Consider the following 18,456-nt stretch of genomic DNA (forward strand, 5'->3'; position numbering starts at 1 on the left):
TGTTCGCAGCGAAATGCGTACTGTACTGCCAAAAAGTGAAGAAACACTTAAAATGGACAAATATACTGAAGATTTATAAACTTTTACATGGATTTAAGTTATGCGGATTTCGTTATATCTCATCTCGATGGAATACCATTAGCCAAACTCTAACTCCATGGAATCCTTTCACACACATTTAATAATTAAATATTGCGTTATATCAAGAGAAGCATCGCCAAGTTTAAGAGTAAGCGTCGCAATCTTACAGAAGATTTCAAAGAAACAGCAGGTAATGTTAAATTTGATATGCTTTGGATTTAAATTTTAATTACTTATTTATTTTTCTGAATTATACCCGCACAATGAAATAATCGATAATTTAAATTAATTTTGTTTAAATATTTGTTTTTTGTTTTTTTTACATCTGATCCAAAATCATTTGCTGTATTGAAGATCCCAGGCAATCTCTAGCTGGCGGTGACAAAGGTAATCTGACGGGCGTGGCCGCGATATTATTCCATAAGCCAGGTAATCGAGAGCCATCGGAGCTGTTACACTGCATTCCTGACAAGTCAGTTAAAAGTTAATTTTTAATTGTAACCAAGTTGTTTAAAACTTGTTAGAATGAAACTGTCGAAAGAATAGTTAAATCAAAGTTAACGATCAAAGTGCGAACCTAAAGGCGCTGCTTCGTAAAGATCGTGAAGAGCCTCTACACGGACTTTGGTCCATTCAATGCTTTTGTAATTTTCCGAGATACCCTTTTCCGTGCTAGTCCCTTGATTTTCCCATTCTCGTATGTAACGGAAATACGTCCGTAAAGCATCATCGCTTATGGCACTCTTGCATACCTAATTGCAACATGAGAATTCTTACGGTGAATAATTAAAAAAAAATTATTTTTTTAAATATTGAATTCGCGTATCGTAACGAATGTATTTTCTTATTTTATTAATTCTTTAATTTGTTAATAAACGTAGTTTACCTCTAATTGGGCATTGGGATAGTAATGTACGTAATTAACACACATTTCGTCGGATATAGCAAAACCACCGAGAGTCACGTTATCTCTTTTCATAGTATTGTAAGTGCATGTAGTTATCAAGGAATCTCCCTGCGAATTATTAAACTTTATGAGAAAGACGTATAATTATTTTTATCGTCGGTTTATATGTGTGACGTTTATCAGTAACTTGATATATTTATACTTATTTATTATCGGATTTCTATGTATTTATTTTGTTTTAGTTTAATTGTTCGATTATTTCTCTTACCGGTAGGATGGTTACCGCTTTCGGCAGCAATCTGATCTCTTGAAAATGAGTGGAGTAGTGGTTATCATAGTTTAACGGCGGCAGCTCTTCGCCGTCTCTCACATGACGGGTGATGACTTTAGTGCCCGTTAAATGTGTGTGCAGCTGAGAGCCGAAAATACGAATACCATTTTGGGGTAATCCGACGCCGGTGCATTCCGTTATACAGTGGCCAGATAGCGTAAAAGCTTCCTGCAAAAATAAGCGAGCCTCAATTTCAATATCTAAGATTGCATATGTAAAAATTAATGTTTTCTTTTTTTTTATAATAACTTTTTTATGATAATTATTTTTTACCTGTTGTGGGGGTATAGCCATTTTATCGGTATACTCAAGACCAAGCTCAATAACGCCAGCGTCGTATTTTCTAAGAGTCTTGGTAAGAACAAATCGGATTCCGGAAGAGTCAACAACGCCTTGGTGTAACTCAGGATTATTGTAGTGCACTTCCAACATGATGTGAGGATTAAAATCAATTCCGCCGATGGATAGACCAGCTTCTTCCGGATACACAAACGCGTCAGCACCCATCGCCCATGCTGCTAACACCTTTTTGCAGATCTGGGCGATTTAAAATAAATCGAATAGATTTTTTTTAAAGAGATTAACATGTGATTGTAGACATAATTTTATGAGAAGACAACTACTTGTGTTTTCTCGGGTCTATCTGCTCCGTCACACGGTCCATCGTACATTGGAACTTCCAGATCTACAGGTCCAGCACAATGAAAGACTTCCATGTGATGTACAAGATGTTCGTTACCCGCTTGAATAGCTGGGCCAAATTGTAAGATATGATGCCTATCAGTAAATATAATAATTTTATTAATTTTATTATACAATATATTTATATATCTCTTGACATAATTAATATATTTATATTTATTCTTTTTACAGATAAAAATTGGCAAAAGCATTAATAAACGTTTTTAATGAATTCCACTTTAATCGTAAAATTCTTAATAAAATTCTAAAGAAATATAAATGAGGTAAACTTAGTAATTGCATATTTAACACATACTTATGTCTCAATACTGATGGCAATTTATGCACACGACACCAATAAGTGGTTTCCTCTTTAGGTACTTGAACTCGATGGGCGAGTATCTCAAGTTGCCAGGCATTCGTAGGAAACTTGGGTTTTCTATGAGACACTCTATGTAACTCGGTACGGGACATGCCCGACGATTTTGCGTCCGATATTTCGAGTCCAGCCAAAGAAGACAATGGTCCGTGACCACGAAGCCAGACCAGGTGCGTTGTGCCTCTCTAAAAATGGACATTTTATTTATAATTTTTTACAATTTTATCTTTAGACGGAGATAACTTATACTCACCTCAATGATATAATCATGCTTGTCACAAGTGTCGAACTTACGGGTGAATGTGAATTTTGTAATATTACCACGTCTTTTCCACGCAAAGCTCTCACAATCTTGCTGAGTGTCTAGATGTAACTTCCCGTCGGTATCCGCCCATGAATCCTGCCCGTTATCAGTAAAAGTAAAACTAAGTTTCTTTTTATTTAAGACTAATACATTTATATGTCTGGATAATTTTAAAGAACTCACTTGAAGATGAACTTTTTGATGCCAGTCAGACCATAAGACACAGTAATCGGCCGGTTTCTGTTCTCCGTAGTCGGAAAATCCGATCGCGAACCAACTGCTATAATTGCCGATGTAATGAATTTCTACCGTGATCAGTTTGTTCATTAAATCCACTCTGAAAATCAACGAATTTAATTGAGATGATGACTTAAGAAAAGTTATAACAATTACATTAATAATTTTTAAATAATTAAAAATTAAAAAAAAAATCATCAGTCATTATACACACACTTAAACATATTTCACAAAAATAATTGTATTTGTCGTTTTACAGATATGTGATTTTAATGATAAACGATTTTGTTGGAATCGCACCTCCAGTGGAAAGTCGCTTCCGAACCGAGCGGAATTGTATGCACTGTGTTTTCGGCCACGTTTTCACCGACCGAAGAATCTCGTTGGGACCAACCCGAGTGGATGCCCGTGAGTGCGACCAGCAAGAGCAGCGTTATTGTTAACATGATTAAAACCTCTTTGAATCGTTCTGTAAAGCGGTCCAGCGAACGAGCTTGTCGAGGTTCGTCTTCGATTTGAATTTTTATTAGAACTTTGTTTTTATTCTAAATTTATTTTAATTTCTCAAATATCGTTTGTAAGACTGAACCGCGAAGTCCGTAAAGGACAGACCTGCACTGAGGATCCTTCCTGCGAACTTTCGTATCTCTCACGATTCCGCGCTTGCGGATAAAGCAGGACGCGCAAGCTCGAGAAAATTGGTTTCGGATACCACCTCGCGTTTTATTAAGAATCGTTTATTAGATTATTCGAGGTATAAATATAATTTCATTTTTAATTTATTTAAATTGTATTTATTATCGAATATTTAGATTTGTATTTTTATTTGACGTTATATACATATCTTAATGCATTTTAAAGTGCAATTTTTTAATATTAATATTTTTAAATATTAAATGAAAGAAATTTAGCGGTATACGATATTAATTTTAAATTAAAATTAATTAGCAAAGTAATTCCATCCTAGATTGATTAGAACGGCGATCGTTTCCAGTAACTTGATTGAACAAAACGAAATTAACTATCATAGATTGCCTTATTTATGACAATTTAAATATCTTGATATTTTAAAATCTTATTACTTAAAAATAACTAGTAATTCTACGTTTTGCCACTTAAAAATTTATATTATGTATAAATATTAATAATTATTTATCTCTGTTTTAGAAACAATTCGGTACTTTTGAATATAAATCACAAAAATTATTTAATTTATCGAGGAATCTGCGATTAATAATTAAGAACTAAAACCAGTCTCTTACTAAAGCCCATGCGAAGAAAGGGGATGTCTTCGTATACGAATATATTTCGAGGAACTTATATTGCATTCCATTTGTGGAGCGTGCCTAGTGACCGGGGCTGCAATCAAGAAATTCCGCGGAACTTATTGCGGTTGAAGCTCTTTATTGCTCGTTATTAACGAAACAATTCGTGCGAGGGAGATGAATTTTAGGAATGTCGATTATGAAGTAAGTATGCGAACTAATTTTAGCTTTGTTTTTGCTTTGATCGACATTACATTTGCTTACGCGAAGTATATAATCAATGAAACGTGCAAATTTTCACATATTGAAACGATTAAATTATTACATGAGAAAAACGTTTAAAAAAATCAATTTCGAAACATTTATGATTATTCACGAAGTGATAATTTAGCAGTATTGATACAATATTATAATCTAAACGCTTAAAATATTTGAAATGTTCTTTGCTATTACGTGGTCTATAAAGTGCTTAGGGCGAAACAGTTGCCCTCGTTCAACAATTAAGACTTTCTATTAAAATCTATTATAGAGATACGTTCTTATTACAGCACATATTTGTCTCAAGTTTTTACGTTGAGATTCTTTGAATATTAACTCCTTCTTTTACGCAAAATTTAAAAAGTTTTTTACTTCATTGAATCACTTTATTGAATACGTGTGTGTGTTTTTTTTATATGAATTTTAGTTGGGATTTAATTAATATTAACGGTTGAAATTTTTTCAAATCCCTCATATGTATTGTTTTTATGTTGAGCCATCTTTTTTATATTCTTCATACTCCAATTTTAATCTCCGTTTCGATTTTAATGTTAGAACGCTGGCCACGATTGCTGTAGTGAGGCAAGGCGAATTCATGATAAGAACGGGACAGGGAGCAAGGGAAGTGGAAGACTGACGGCCAGCTGGCGGAGAGTCCGTCGACAGTTGCAAAAGACGAGAGCTCACGCTTGGATTGGAGTGTCGGAGCAACCAGTCCAAAGCATACGCAGACCACACACGTGCGCAAGAAATGTAATCCGTGTCCAATGATCCACTCATTACCCGTGTATGACGCGCTGCAATTTATACTACCAAATTTTATCCAGGGTGAGTGGACGAACAAGTAAATGAATTAATGAATGAAGGAAAGTAATGAGTCATGCGGCAGCCACGTGGTCTTTCATCACATGGCGAAATCGACAATTCTGCAAAGATAAGAAGTGCCAGAAAACTCTTGCGGAAAACTAGAGTAAAATACGGTTTTTTGGAAATATATAAGAAAAATTAAATTTAATAACTTTAAACCAATTAATGAAGGGATGATTATTTAACATTAGAGTGTTTTTTTTTTATTTTAATAATTCTATATGTAATAAATATTTGATCGTAATAATTCTATAATGAGTCAGGAACTTTCTCTTTTTTCTTTATTTTAACAGCTGAGAAATTTTTAGGCAAAAAAACTCGTCGCTTGTGATCTTTTAATAAATATTTGTTTATCAATTGATTTATTGAATTGATTTATTAAATTGATTTATTAATTTATTTGCTAATTATGAATAACATTTTAATTAAAAACTTGAAACGTGAAAGAAGTAAAAAAAAAAAGAAATAAGAATATGCAGCATAGTGAAAAGCGTAGACATAAAATTTTATTGGTTTTTTGTGGTATCATAAAATTTGCTTTATGATCTTATCGTAATATTCAGTCCCACGCTGTTTTTCCGGGAATATTATGCGTGCTGGTATTTCCGTGTTGTTAAAAACATTTGAATGCATAACATTTATTCGCACACGTCAGTGTGATACATAATATTTTTACGCAATATTCCATGCACGTTGCATGCACAAGGTCTATCATAAAAAAAAAAGTATTGATACACATGATTATGATTTTTTCTTTTTATGAAAATTTATGTCAAAGTTATGCACGCTATATGGTCATACGATATATACGTTATTGATAAAAGAAAACGCGTTAATTACCGTATTTATTTTATCGTATCGTTTTAGGAACATTTGTCCGTACTTAATGTTATATCACCAACGCGAAACAATGTGATAAGCGTTAATAAGTCCGATGACGCGCAAACCACTATTTGCAGAGTGTTTCGCAAGTCACAAACGAATCGTCGTGAGAACAGTGTCGCGTTTGCGACAGAATTCTCATGTGCGAGCAAACAATATCGTTATTTTTAGCTTGTTATTCGATACGTTCCAAATATTCTTATTTCTGCCATATTCTTCTTTTTTCGACGTTCTTTACGGAATTTTTTTATGCTCTTAATTAAGAAGGGTAAAGCGGTTTACGTCTCATAGCTTTTTAATGTTCAGGAAAAAGAAAGCAGTTTGCTTTATGGGTTTAATGTCACATAGATAAAGTTTAATTTGTTAAAACTTTAAATTGTATAAAATTTTATGGGCAAATGTTCATTTTACATATTTCACGAAGATCGCAATTTCAAGTAAAGATAAGTGATTATACAATGCATCACGTAATAGTATTAATATAACAAGTATTAGTAAGTGCATGATAATATTATTTGAAGAGTCTAATCTTAAGTGATAATGAGAGCGAATCATCCTTGTTCTTCCTCTTTGATTTTTGCAAGTGACTAATCTGATGATGATAGACGTAAAAGATTTATAATAGAAGCTAGATAATGTAAATTAGAATAAAACAAGCATGACTGAAAGATGTTCTGTAAGTTCCTTTATTGTTGCAGGGATAGAAAGAGCTGTGCAGCTGCTGCCGATCGTTGAATAAACGCCATAAGAGACCCGCGGCAAATCAGGCGTCGGTAATCGATGGGTTGAGAACGCTCTTTGCCTTTTTTTTTTTCTTTTCATTATCAAGGTGTGTAACTTACCGATGAGCCATGCTGAAGGTGGTCGGAGCCTCGTGGCTGCAAACGCGCATCTCCACCTACATCCTCGTTGCCGTTGCTCTTCTCGGCATCGGTGCCATTCTTCTCGGCGAATATGGACAGTGAGTCGACATTAATTTTTTAATTTCCCTGACAATTTCAAATAACTAAATTCACTATTCCTTATAAGTTTTTCTAAACGATTAATACTTTCGCAGTTTTGAAAAAGATGGCATTTACTCGGCTACCGTATCGTGGAATCACAAAGGAGGATATCGCATTGATTTCTGGGGTCAAGGCAACGACCTCGCTGATGTGCGACTGAATGCTGCCCGTGCCTATTACAAAACAAGCATATTGGAATCTGGGTAGGTCAATGTCATGGAAACAGAGGAAATGTAGTTGCGTTTTTATGGAAATATTTTACACTTACCCGGTACCACCAATAGCTGTTATTTTTTTATTATTTTTTTTTTCTTTTGCAGATAATTCAGTATTTATAATTCTGCAAATAGCCGTACAAATATCTTTTAATCTAAATATTAACTTATAGAAAACATACATCCACTTCGCACAAGTCCGCTTTAGATCAAAGTATTCCACAGATATATACAGATTTTATGTTTGATGTGGATTAATTAAAATAAACTCACGGCCAACGTATTCCAGATGGTCCATCATCGAAATAGAAACGTCATCGAAATATCCAGATACCGTGCAAGCTTATGCAGCCGGTTTATTAGAGGGTAGCCTTACGTGGCAAATAATTCATCATCATTGGCAGAATACTGTCAATGTTGTTTGTGGAAAATGGCCAAGTGAATGTCAAAATATGATGCGATTCCTTCGTGAAAACGCTATTGTCGTTCGTGAACGTGCCGAGAGCTTGGCACCGACGGATCCATTCTGGCATATGGTATTTATTAGTGGTATTACACGACAAATCAAAATTAAATTTATAATATTATTTTTGCTCAGTTTCGAAAGTACGTATTTGTAAAGTGCTATTATTTTAAATTATAGGTGCGACTATTCTACATTCAATTAGACGGTTTAGAGGCTGGGTGGAGATTCGCAGTTCGTCGCAGTCGAAATGATCAGGCGGAAATGAACAAGGAAGATTTTCTTTGGCTAACAATGGCTGCAGATTTACCGGATTTCGAGCAAGCGCTAAACAATTCCGAATCTTATCGCGATTACGTCAAAGGCATGATTTTTTTGAAAAACCTACCCCGCGAAGGACAAGACCCGTTGATGGCCATTGGACATACCACGGCTGCACCGTAAGTTATTATTTAATAAGTAGTACGATTTATATGAATAAAAATAAAAGAAATTAATGTGAAATGGAAATTGATTTAAACGTTAGATATTTACATAAAAATTGTTTTTATAATAACTTTGTATTTTTCCGCTGCAAGGAAATCGAGTGTGGGTATTGTATTAATAAATTAATGCTTCTCAATAATGCGGCGATGTCAATCTAATATCTTTTTCACAGATATGCTAAAATGTTAAGATTGCTGAAGAAATATACCTTTAATTATCATGTTCTACCAATTTCGAAAACTTCTACGCCAGTGCCAAACAGATCTATCATAATGTCATCTTACCCTGGTGCTCTGTCATCACACGACGAGTTTTATTTGATCCATGAAAAAGATCGCGAGCTAATTATCGCTGGAACACCACTGACAATTACTGATAACAATTGGTGGAATTTTATGAATGCTAAGGATCAGGTGAAGAAGTTTTTTACGTTATGATTGGATAATTTATTGCAGAACTACGTGCATAAGTGTATTAAAAGATTTATACGACAGAAAAACTTACATTAAAATAATATAAATATTAATTTAAAACAATTTTTTCATTTATTAATGTTTGCTTGGTTAAATATCAATACGACTTAACTTTTTTTTCTGATTTAGTGTGTATTCATCATTTCAATGATATACGGCAAAATAATTCCTTCAACTTAACCTTTTTTTTTTCTTCTATTTTAATGTGCATCCATCTGTTTGTAGATATATCAACTTAACTTCTTTTTTTGCATAGGTTATGTCATCTGTGAGAGTGATGGCTGCGAATCATCTGGCAGTAAACGGACATTCCTGGTCTCAGAGTATGTCGATGCAAAACGATGCCGATATAGCGAGACAATGGGTCACTATGGAACCGCGTGATAGCATTGTTTGCCTTGTTAAGCAATTACCCGGGCTTATCCGCACGGCGGATGTCAGCGAACGGTTTGTCAAATCTGAGGCGCTTTGGACTATCGGCGATGAAGTTCATTTTCGCGAGACTAACGTAATTGACGAAAATAAAAAAGAGGACGAAGACATGATGAAAAGCGAGCTACAGAACAACATCACTATAGTAGAGCAATTTTGGAGGCTGATGCGAGATTACAGCCACGAGAAGTCGATCATCGAAAATGAAGATCAGGCAAAGATTTTAACTAACGGAGGTAATTTTGAAAAATATAATTTACCGTTTGGTATAATTGATATGAAAATCGTACTGGCCGACGTTAACGGAGTGAAAAGTTTCGAAGTTACTTCTGGACCAAATGTAATGGGCTACACACAAATCTTTCAATGGTCAACAACTTTTCCCAACGTTTCACACGTCGGCCATCCCGATATTTTTGATTTTGATAGCGTTACTCCTCTGTGGGTTTGGTTCTGAGTCGTGATCGTTTTAATACATAAAAAATAACAAAAATAGTAATGACAAGAAGATACATTTTGAAAAACTTCTTTTTAATTTAAAATAATGACAAACTGAAAAATTCTCTTTAATTGACATTTGATTAATTATTAGATAGAATATTGCTTTTTGATTTGTGATATCTTTGCTAAAACCAGTTTAGCTTTTTAACTTAAAAAACAGCTGGCTCATATGTTAGTCACTTACCATGTTAAATTTTTAGAAAATAGAATAAAAGAAATTTAACTTGTAAAATATTTATTTCTATTCCTCTCGACCATTTCCTTTCTTGTTATTTTATGTAGTAAGAATGATAGTCAAGGTAATTAATAATTACTTTCGTCTTTTAGGAAAAAAAATTCTTGATATATTATAACTATTTTTTAATATTATTTATACAAAATTAAATTCTTATAATATTTAATTCGATCACATACTCTAAATCTGTGAACAATATATGCAATGCCTTGAAATTTTTATTTTAATTTTATTGTTGTGTAACATAACACTTGTTAATTTACGAGTGTCTAAACAGCTACGAAACAAGTAAACGTTTATGACGCTCACATTATATATTTACCTTATTACATTTATAATAAATGAAAGTTGTATTTCAACATATTTGCAAGTTTCTTACAAGTAAAAAGAAAATTCGCCATTGTTCTACTTGAAGCCTGTAATCTCGCGGTGAATAATGACATTTAATAAGCTGTAACTATTACTTGGGTTAGTAAAATGTCATTAGATGAATGAAACAGTCTTAAATAGAGAAAGAAAGTGACTTTGATAATGCAAAATTCTCATATAAAAGCAGTCGCCAAATTGTACGGCCGACATACGCGAAATGCTTATGCTACTACCAAAATGGGTGAGTCTCAGTATTATAATTTTTTGAATTGTCTTTATTTTGGTATTACAAAATGTATTGTTATAATTTTTAGGTAATATATATCTTATTGGTGATCAATTGCACTGGCGCACATTGGACACGCGTCAGTCGTCAAGCAGGATATTCTTACCAGCGACCTAACGTACCATTTTCATTACCTACGGAAAGAAATCAAGGATATCCAAGCTCACAACCTAGTTATTCATATCCTGCGCCACCGCCACCGCCACCGCCACCGCCGCCGCCGCCGCCACCGCCGCCGCCTCCTCCGCCACCGCCACCACCACCACCTCCTCCACCACCGCCTCCTCCACCACCGCCTCCTCCGCCACCGCCTCCTGCATATATTCCTCCTCCTGCTCCTCCACCACCGCCGCCTCCGCCACCGCCACCACCACCACCACCGCCACCACCACCGCCTCCTCCACCACCGCCACCGCCTCCTCCTCCCCTCCCCTGCATATATACCTCCGCCTGCTCCTCCACCACCACCACCACCACCACCACCGCCACCGCCACCGCCACCACCGCCTCCTCCGCCACCGCCACCGCCGCCTCCTCCGCCACCGCCGCCTCCTCCTCCGCCGCCACCACCACCACCTACTTATTCATATCCTGCACCACCGCCACCGCCACCGCCACCGCCACCTCCACCTCCACCGCCACCGCCTCCGCCTCCTCCACCGCCGCCTCCTCCACCGCCGCCTCCTCCACCGCCGCCTCCGCCTCCTCCACCACCGCCTCCTCCTAAATACATACCACCAATTACGCCACCACCACCTCCTCCTCCTACTCGTCGTACATATTTGCCGCCACCTCGGCCGCAGCCATCTCCACGACCTACCCGTCCACCTGCTACGTATCTACCTCCTAGTACTCAACCACCATCTGTATCGACACCCGCGCCAACGTATTTACCACCATACGGACAACAAGGAGCCATCGCCCAGTCATCAGCTACATCTAATGCTGGTGGTTCTTCATTTTTGCCCGCTTCTTCGAGTAATCTTTTGAATCTTCCAGCGAGTAATATTTTGAATCTTCCGGCGAATAATATTTTGAATCTTCCGGCGGGTGGTGTAATAAAGTTGAGCGGTCCAGCCGGTGGCGCAAGTTTTGCTTCAAGTTCGGCCAGTGCTGAAGCTTCCAGCGGAATATTTACTGAACAACAAAATAATTTAAATCAACCTTCCGTCTCCAGTCCTGCTGTATCAAACGACAATCCTGCAGGTCCAAGTTATCCTTCTACATCAGGATATCCCTCTGTAACACAAGGTTATCCAGCAGTTACCCCAGGATATCCCTCGGCTACTCCAGGATATCGTTAAGTTTATCACTGACTAGCTGAATACTTCTGCAAGTTATCCAGTATGAATTCTTTTTTTTATCTCTTTCATTTTCTTGATTTTTTAAGTTTCCTTATTCTTAAAAAAATTTTTTTTATTAATAAGATTTAATAGATCTGCAATAATTCTACAAAGAATCTTAATAAATTTAAGTTTAAACAATATTTTACGTTAAACAAATTAGTTATATTTTAACATATTTTTACAATTGACAAAAAGTCAATAATAGACTTATAATTAACATATATATATAGATATATATGTATAAGCACAATATCTCTTTGTCGTTGTAGTAAATAAAATTAATTAATTACCTATTTAAAAGAAAAACTTTATCTTAACAGTAAATCAATCAAAAATATTTACATGATTTTAACTAACGTTATTCACTCTTTTAATTACATAAAATTTATTTTCTTGAAAAATTAAATTTTTATATTATTTATATGAAATAAATAGTATCTAATTTGTAACATTTCAATAAATATTAGACATCATTAAGTTAATTCGTCACGGTTTTCTATAAACATCTAACAAGCGAACAATTAATCATTTCCAATACTTTTCACAGTTATTCGCCGATTACATGCGGACCATCTGGCGATTAGGTTCCGCTATTTTATGAGGATATTAGGATGAACTTCGTTCCACGTAATCAATCTACTTAAGAATGTTCAGCGATAACGAACATCTTCTTATTCGGTAAAAAACTACAAATCAACGATGAAAGATTAGACTATGAGGTGGGACACGTCGGCAGTGTAGGCGGCGGGTGATAATCGAATGTCGTCGGAGCGGGAAATTGGCCGTTGTCTCAGGTCGCTATCACCAGGCCAAGCGCGACCTGGACTTCGTGAGCCCACGTTTGATCTAGCGACAGTGTCGACCGCCAAACTGACCGTCGCTGGATCATTCAGGCCGTTGCTTTGGATCCTTCGCTGCGTGACTATCGATGCTCGCAAAGTCTTCCGCTTCTGCAAACGAAACCGTGAAATACGATAATTTACAGAAAAAGTATAGGAAATATATACATTGTCGTTTACGATTAAGCTTGATAATGATGTAACTTTTTTTAATTTCATATATTAAAAATAATTATAAAAGTGCTAAAATATTTTATACATAAGATTAACTATTTCTATAATAATAAATTTTGACGAATAACATTGGAAATTTCTTAATAAACGACTTTAGGAAAGCAATACAATTCATTCCAAACGTGATTAAAGTTATTTAATTTTTTCGATTAATTTGCTGTAGTTTAATTAAATCCGAGTGTGTTAACTTCTTCAAATTGATTAAATTAGATTACCTCAATCATCCCTCGCCACTTGTCGGCGGCGTGTCTTGCCAATTCCATCTTTCTCTGCTTACGTATCTGGTGCTTTTTATATGCCATTTCGATTATAATTAGAGCAACACCGCCGCCGATACCAACGCCGACGACAATGAACACCCCTGCCATGTTCTCCAGGCCGAGAGTGTTTGGCATTTTTTCAAATTGCTCACATTGCTGTACGTTACCGTGCAATATCCAAAGATTGTCGAGCCTTTCCATAAAACCACCTGCAAAAAATGCATACTACATATTATCATTTCACATAATTCATTATTATTTAATGTTTCAGATTAACACTTCACGATTGCATAACAAAAATCATGATTAATGAAAGTAACAAATTATGCAAGCTGAAGAATAAGAAAGGCACAAATGAAGACGGTCGCGTGCTCACTTTCGTGAAAGTCCAAGATTGCCAGTGTTACAGCGTCTGCCCAAGGAGATCCTTTTTGCAAACCGATTCCGTAACCCGAACGGCCGAACAGTTCACCAGCCGTTACTAATTCGCAGTCTTGAGCCGCTTCGAATTCCAGTCGCGAGCTGTCCCAGATGAAGGCCATTAATTTTCTGGTGAGAAGAAATTAATATCATTAACACACAACAATTCTAAATTTTTATTCGGAATAGGAATCGAAAAAATCTATCACGTACCCAATTTTAATATCACGAATTGCGTCTTCGGCAGTGTCGTAGTTATTCGCTTCCATTGTGCGATACATATTAGACAGTTCTACCTGGCGTCTGAAGTACATATCCACAGCGGATCCCTTCACTGTCGCACACGTCAAATTCTCCATCGTATTTCTGAGCTTTACAAACAAACAGATATCAAGATAGCAGATTACATACCGAATAATGTTTACTTTAATTACAGTACGTTTTTTGGCAATTGATCTTCGTTCTTACTCGAGCGTCGTTGATGCCGGTGAGCTTAGTTTTTGGTCGTTCCAAAACGAGGAACGCCGCCAAATTGGCAGTGTACGATGCGACGATGATCATAGCGAATCCGGCCCATACCATTCCTAGCACTCGCGCCGAAAAACTCCGTGGGGTACCTACCAGATTTAATTATTAATGAAGAACATAGGTATGTATAATACATTAAAGTCAGCTTAAAAATATTGTTTAACATAAAGTTTTAAATTTTAAATAAATTTTTCTTCAGCGTTTTTCTCTTCAAGTGCGACATTCAATTAAATAAACGAAAAGGAGATGATAGAAAGATATTCTACCTTCTCCTATACCGCTGTTCAATAATACACCCCAGGCGAACCAGATAGCACTGGATAGATTGAGGGCGTCTTCCTCGGTGCCATCGGTGTTGGCTAGTTTAAATCTGCCGAAGGGCGAAAATCGATCGAGCAGATACAAAACTAGTGCGACTACGTGCACGGATACCATCACAAGGATCCAAAGAGTGTTGCTGAACGGTTGTAAGAAAGATACCAAAGTGGAAGATCTTGAAGGCTAAAATCAAAGAAAAATATATGTATTTATTTTTGCTTAAATTCTATTTGTAATGTTCTTTTTTTCTGCAGGAAGAAAGACACTTACCTTTTTCTCGAGAATTGTGATACCCTGATACTTGAACGGTTTGCTGAATTCGATAAACTCGGCACGCTCAGGATTGATCGTTAATGGCGCGACGATCATATCGGCCCGTTCGTTGACTATCTCGCCAATAAGACCCGTCCATTCCTTTTTTCCTCCAACTTTTGATATATATATGTTGAGACGTAAAGAAGAAATTAAAAAAAAATTTAAGGTAAAGATTTAAATTATTTCTTTGATGTATGTATATTAACTTAAAAATTAAATAGAATTTAGTTACTTACTCGAAGTGTTTTTGATCACGTAGCTGCCAAATTGACCGTCCGGGGATAGTGCTAAACTATATGTAAAGTTGATCATTTTTGCTAGTTCCTTTAATAAATCCACGCAATATCCTTTGCAACAAAATATTTGTTTGTCTGTTAAAGAAAAAAAAGTAAATTATATTTTGTAATATTTTTTAAGTAACATGAATTCTCATATTTATTACCGAAAGTAATTTTCAAGATAATTTAAACAAAATTTTTGTAAACCTAACTTAAATTAATAATTCTTTCCAACTTAATAAACTAACAAGACATGTTAAGAGTTTAAAAATTATTAATCGAATGATGACGCACCGTCTGTCATATTAAAGTGCGGACACGCGATCTCGTCTGGTTGACATTTTATTTCGTTTTCAGGTAATTCGCGAACGTAAACGAACGGCTTTTCTTCGATCGTCAGGACTTTCAAATGCGTGGGTATCATGAAACCCTCAGGTTTTATCTTCAAACGACCCGGCCATATGATGTTGGACTCGTTTACTCGCAGCTTCATCTTGGTACCGTTCTACAAAGCAACAAAGATACATCACACTCGGCAAAGTTCTACGGCTTTACGTAAGTGGAAATAATTTTACGCAAGATGCAATCGACTGCACTTCCACGATCTCTCATTGAAATCGTATAAATGTTTGTTCAATTATAAACGTCATTCGTCTTGCCGCTGATTCTTTTACTTTGAATTGTATCTACTTACAGCAGGATAAAAGTACTGGCCAACGGAGACCTGCGTTTTATTGCTATCTAGACCAGTATACTGGATGTTGATTATGTCATACTCGGCGAATATACGGTCTCCATTGTCATCGAATGCTACTCGACCTGTTGAACCATGCGGTAATACCTGCTTACGAATATATCTAAAATAATAGTAACAAAAGATAAAGCCTTCCATTATTAGTACAATTTAGTAAAAAAAAGTTTCTAATATTTCAGAGAAATAACATCACAAAATCGTACTGGAAAAGAGTTTTGCCCGTCTCCCATATAGAGCCGGAATCACTGCAATCCTTCGGCGCTTCAGTGATTTTCTCCGTTTGATTCATTGCTCGCAATGCAGATACAAGGACGTATCTAAATAATATTTAAAGAAATAAATGCAGGGTAAGATTGTTAATAAACAATCTTGTATTAATTACGAGTAGATATACTGACAGGCTGTCTGTTATGTGCGATTTTTCCTGAGTAGCGTTGATTAGCTTCAGCCCCAACAAGCCGTCTGGCGCGTTCGGTGCATCTAATGCTTGTTCGGTGACAATCCACACGTAGCCGGCGCCAGTCATGTTCAAATTAGCGGCGTCGTTGAAAATTACTTCTGCATCTTTCTTTCTGTTACGTACCCGGAGAAATATTATTTAAGTATTAAATATTTCTAATTTTTATAATTATCGAAATGTAAAAGTTGTGATACTTACGAAGCATACATGAGGCAGACTCTCGCTTGTGCGCTCTTCATCTCTCTCAATTGTTCCTCAAAGTTATGCAATCCCGGCTCGAACTCGATAACTGATTCAACCTGAAAATAATAAATTTTTTTTTTATTTTTTACTTATATAATGTGCTAATAACCACTGAAAATTAACAACTAAAATATATCTAATGCTTTATTGTTTCAGTACGAATTATACAACGTACGTGCACTTTGATTTCTACATCATCCTCCAAATTCTGCGACGTCGTTTGGAAACGTCCGAGAAGCGCGCGGCCGTCTGTATCGGAACTGTGTATGAAGATGATCTTCATGTAATTAAAATGCTTTAGCAATTCCACCCAAACATCCGCTTGATGAGAGTATGGCGGTACGGTGCGCAAAAATGAAACGTGAATGTTCTGAAAAAAAATCGCTAATTATTTAATTACCGCGACAGTTGAAGACAATCACATTTGGGTAATATCAAATATATGTTTAATTAATTTTTTAATTTTTAAAATTAATTTTCTTAAAAATATTGCGTGAAAGAATGAAAGTTTTGCGCAAGAATAAATTGCATTGATCATTCTGCATACTTTGTCCGAGAAAGCGGAGTCCCTGGATGATATGCCGATCACGGGTATGTGATAAAAACCGCTTGTGTAGGAAACTGCTGCTGGTGACAAGTCGCCTGTGAGCGGATGAGACACCACCACCGCATACACCTGTTCGGCTATCAGAGATTTGCAGACACTCAATGCGGTTCTGATAGGGTTGGAATCCATCTCAATTACTGTATGCTTGTATGTTACCCCTTTATTGACGTATTGGAAATCGAAATTGAGATGCTGAAATTGAGGTATGTATATATAATGGTATATATAATAATATTGAGTAGTATACAGGCATATTGCAACGTGTAAAAAACTTTTTTATCGAGAAATTTAATAATAATTATATATTAAATTATCACATATAATTTTTAACTATACATATACATATACATATATATTATTAAAAAATTATTATTATCTTACGTCAATCGTTTTCTCGAAGTGTTCTTTGCTATCAACATTAGAGAGAACGCCACCGATCTTGAAGTACCTTGGGTTATTATAAGTCATTGTCCGAGCAAGGACAAGTCCTAAACGCGGGGCATTATGTAAGATAATGAAAATGAGTGATAATATAGTTTTCACTCGTAAATTCGTCATTGTGCAACCACTCTGTAAACAAAGCCACACGATAAGTCAACGAATTTTTTAAATATAATAATAATAATAAAATATTTTCATATTAGAGTTTTAGATATTAAATGCCAAAATTTTTTTTTTTTTATTAAATTTATAGATAAATTATTTCGCCAGTTATGAATCACACTGTTTTCGTCTAGTTAATGAAGAAAAAATTTAGATTATTAACAAGTTTGCATGCTTTTCTAAAGTAAACAGCCTCCGCCCATTTTCATTATGAAAGTTCCTTATATTTTTGTAACGTCAAACAAAAACATTGTTTTACTCGTACTTTTTTTTCTATTCTGCTCGTTATCGGTATATGATCACATTTAAAATGTAGATATCGTAATATAATTTATTTCTTTACATTATATAAAACCATGTATTCAGATAATCGCGGTTGTTGTCAAAAATTTCACTGGGTTTTAATTGCAGGTGTGCGCATCTCAAAACTCAAGCAACTTACTCACGTATAATCTCTCTGATGCTTTATTATATGCACCCTATTTTAGAATCGCGTCTCCCCGAAGCGAGACGGATCTCCAAGGGTCCACTTGAAGTCTACTACTATTTATTACATGTCAAAACTGGTCCACGCCCGAGGGATGCGCACTTTGGA

The 18,456-nt window shown here is 35.7% G+C and overlaps 3 protein-coding genes across 6 annotated transcripts; 1 reads left to right on the plus strand and 2 right to left on the minus strand.

Moving 5' to 3' along the window:
* Positions 1–264: 264 nt before the first annotated feature.
* Positions 265–4,071, minus strand: Tbh (tyramine beta hydroxylase). Of its 3 annotated transcripts, XM_070655458.1 has the most exons (10): positions 3,221–4,071; positions 2,867–3,020; positions 2,633–2,779; positions 2,317–2,564; positions 1,943–2,096; positions 1,593–1,856; positions 1,257–1,487; positions 968–1,096; positions 659–833; positions 265–546 (listed from the first exon to the last, which is right to left on the minus strand). In XM_070655458.1, exons 1-10 carry the CDS (start codon positions 3,364–3,366, stop codon positions 401–403), a joined length of 1,794 nt encoding a protein of 597 aa, XP_070511559.1. In that variant the 5' UTR covers positions 3,367–4,071; the 3' UTR covers positions 265–400. The 3 variants fall into 3 exon arrangements, with proteins under 3 accessions (XP_070511559.1, XP_070511557.1, XP_070511558.1); XM_070655456.1 differs by having other exon boundaries at positions 1,257–1,856; XM_070655457.1 differs by lacking the exon at positions 3,221–4,071 and having other exon boundaries at positions 1,257–1,856; positions 2,867–3,140.
* A 1,019-nt stretch (positions 4,072–5,090) lies between these two features.
* Positions 5,091–9,998, plus strand: Lama (lamina ancestor). The gene is made up of 7 exons (XM_070655460.1): positions 5,091–5,271; positions 6,891–7,153; positions 7,250–7,399; positions 7,701–7,947; positions 8,055–8,314; positions 8,533–8,773; positions 9,090–9,998. Exons 2-7 carry the CDS (start codon positions 7,044–7,046, stop codon positions 9,720–9,722), a joined length of 1,641 nt encoding a protein of 546 aa, XP_070511561.1. The 5' UTR covers positions 5,091–5,271; positions 6,891–7,043; the 3' UTR covers positions 9,723–9,998.
* Positions 9,999–12,142: 2,144 nt separating this feature from the next.
* On the minus strand, positions 12,143–18,447 carry LOC139101678 (NMDA receptor 1). Of its 2 annotated transcripts, none has more exons than XM_070655019.1 (17): positions 18,308–18,447; positions 17,640–17,828; positions 17,199–17,450; positions 16,827–17,021; positions 16,607–16,707; positions 16,347–16,520; positions 16,152–16,265; positions 15,889–16,051; positions 15,489–15,699; positions 15,153–15,287; positions 14,872–15,029; positions 14,550–14,784; positions 14,224–14,372; positions 13,969–14,126; positions 13,712–13,884; positions 13,291–13,544; positions 12,143–12,952 (listed from the first exon to the last, which is right to left on the minus strand). In XM_070655019.1, the coding sequence occupies exons 2-17, from the start codon at positions 17,814–17,816 to the stop codon at positions 12,710–12,712; spliced, it is 2,892 nt and encodes a 963-aa protein (XP_070511120.1). In that variant the 5' UTR covers positions 17,817–17,828; positions 18,308–18,447; the 3' UTR covers positions 12,143–12,709. The 2 variants fall into 2 exon arrangements, with proteins under 2 accessions (XP_070511120.1, XP_070511121.1); XM_070655020.1 differs by having other exon boundaries at positions 18,304–18,440.
* Between the last annotated feature and the right edge of the window lie 9 nt (positions 18,448–18,456).

The sequence above is a fragment of the Cardiocondyla obscurior genome, linkage group LG04, assembly GCF_019399895.1.
Source record: "Cardiocondyla obscurior isolate alpha-2009 linkage group LG04, Cobs3.1, whole genome shotgun sequence".
Classification (NCBI taxonomy): Eukaryota; Metazoa; Arthropoda; class Insecta; order Hymenoptera; family Formicidae; genus Cardiocondyla; species Cardiocondyla obscurior.

Excerpts from the sequence above, each read along its gene's own strand:
- Tbh (XM_070655456.1), bottom strand. The coding sequence starts at position 3,366 with ATGTTAACAATAACGCTGCTCTTGCTGGTCGCACTCACGGGCATCCAC. Across the intron at positions 2,097-2,316 it reads CCATCAGTATTGAGACATAA|GCATCATATCTTACAATTTG; the intron begins GTATGTGTTAAA and ends ATTTACTGATAG. Across the intron at positions 834-967 it reads ATCCCAATGCCCAATTAGAG|GTATGCAAGAGTGCCATAAG; the intron begins GTAAACTACGTT and ends TGTTGCAATTAG.
- Lama (XM_070655460.1), top strand. The coding sequence starts at position 7,044 with ATGCTGAAGGTGGTCGGAGCCTCGTGGCTGCAAACGCGCATCTCCACC. Across the intron at positions 7,154-7,249 it reads CTTCTCGGCGAATATGGACA|TTTTGAAAAAGATGGCATTT; the intron begins GTGAGTCGACAT and ends ATACTTTCGCAG. Across the intron at positions 7,948-8,054 it reads CGGATCCATTCTGGCATATG|GTGCGACTATTCTACATTCA; the intron begins GTATTTATTAGT and ends TTTAAATTATAG.
- LOC139101678 (XM_070655019.1), bottom strand. The coding sequence starts at position 17,816 with ATGACGAATTTACGAGTGAAAACTATATTATCACTCATTTTCATTATC. Across the intron at positions 13,885-13,968 it reads ATTCGTGATATTAAAATTGG|AAAATTAATGGCCTTCATCT; the intron begins GTACGTGATAGA and ends TCTTCTCACCAG. Across the intron at positions 13,545-13,711 it reads AATCTTGGACTTTCACGAAA|GTGGTTTTATGGAAAGGCTC; the intron begins GTGAGCACGCGA and ends CATTTTTTGCAG.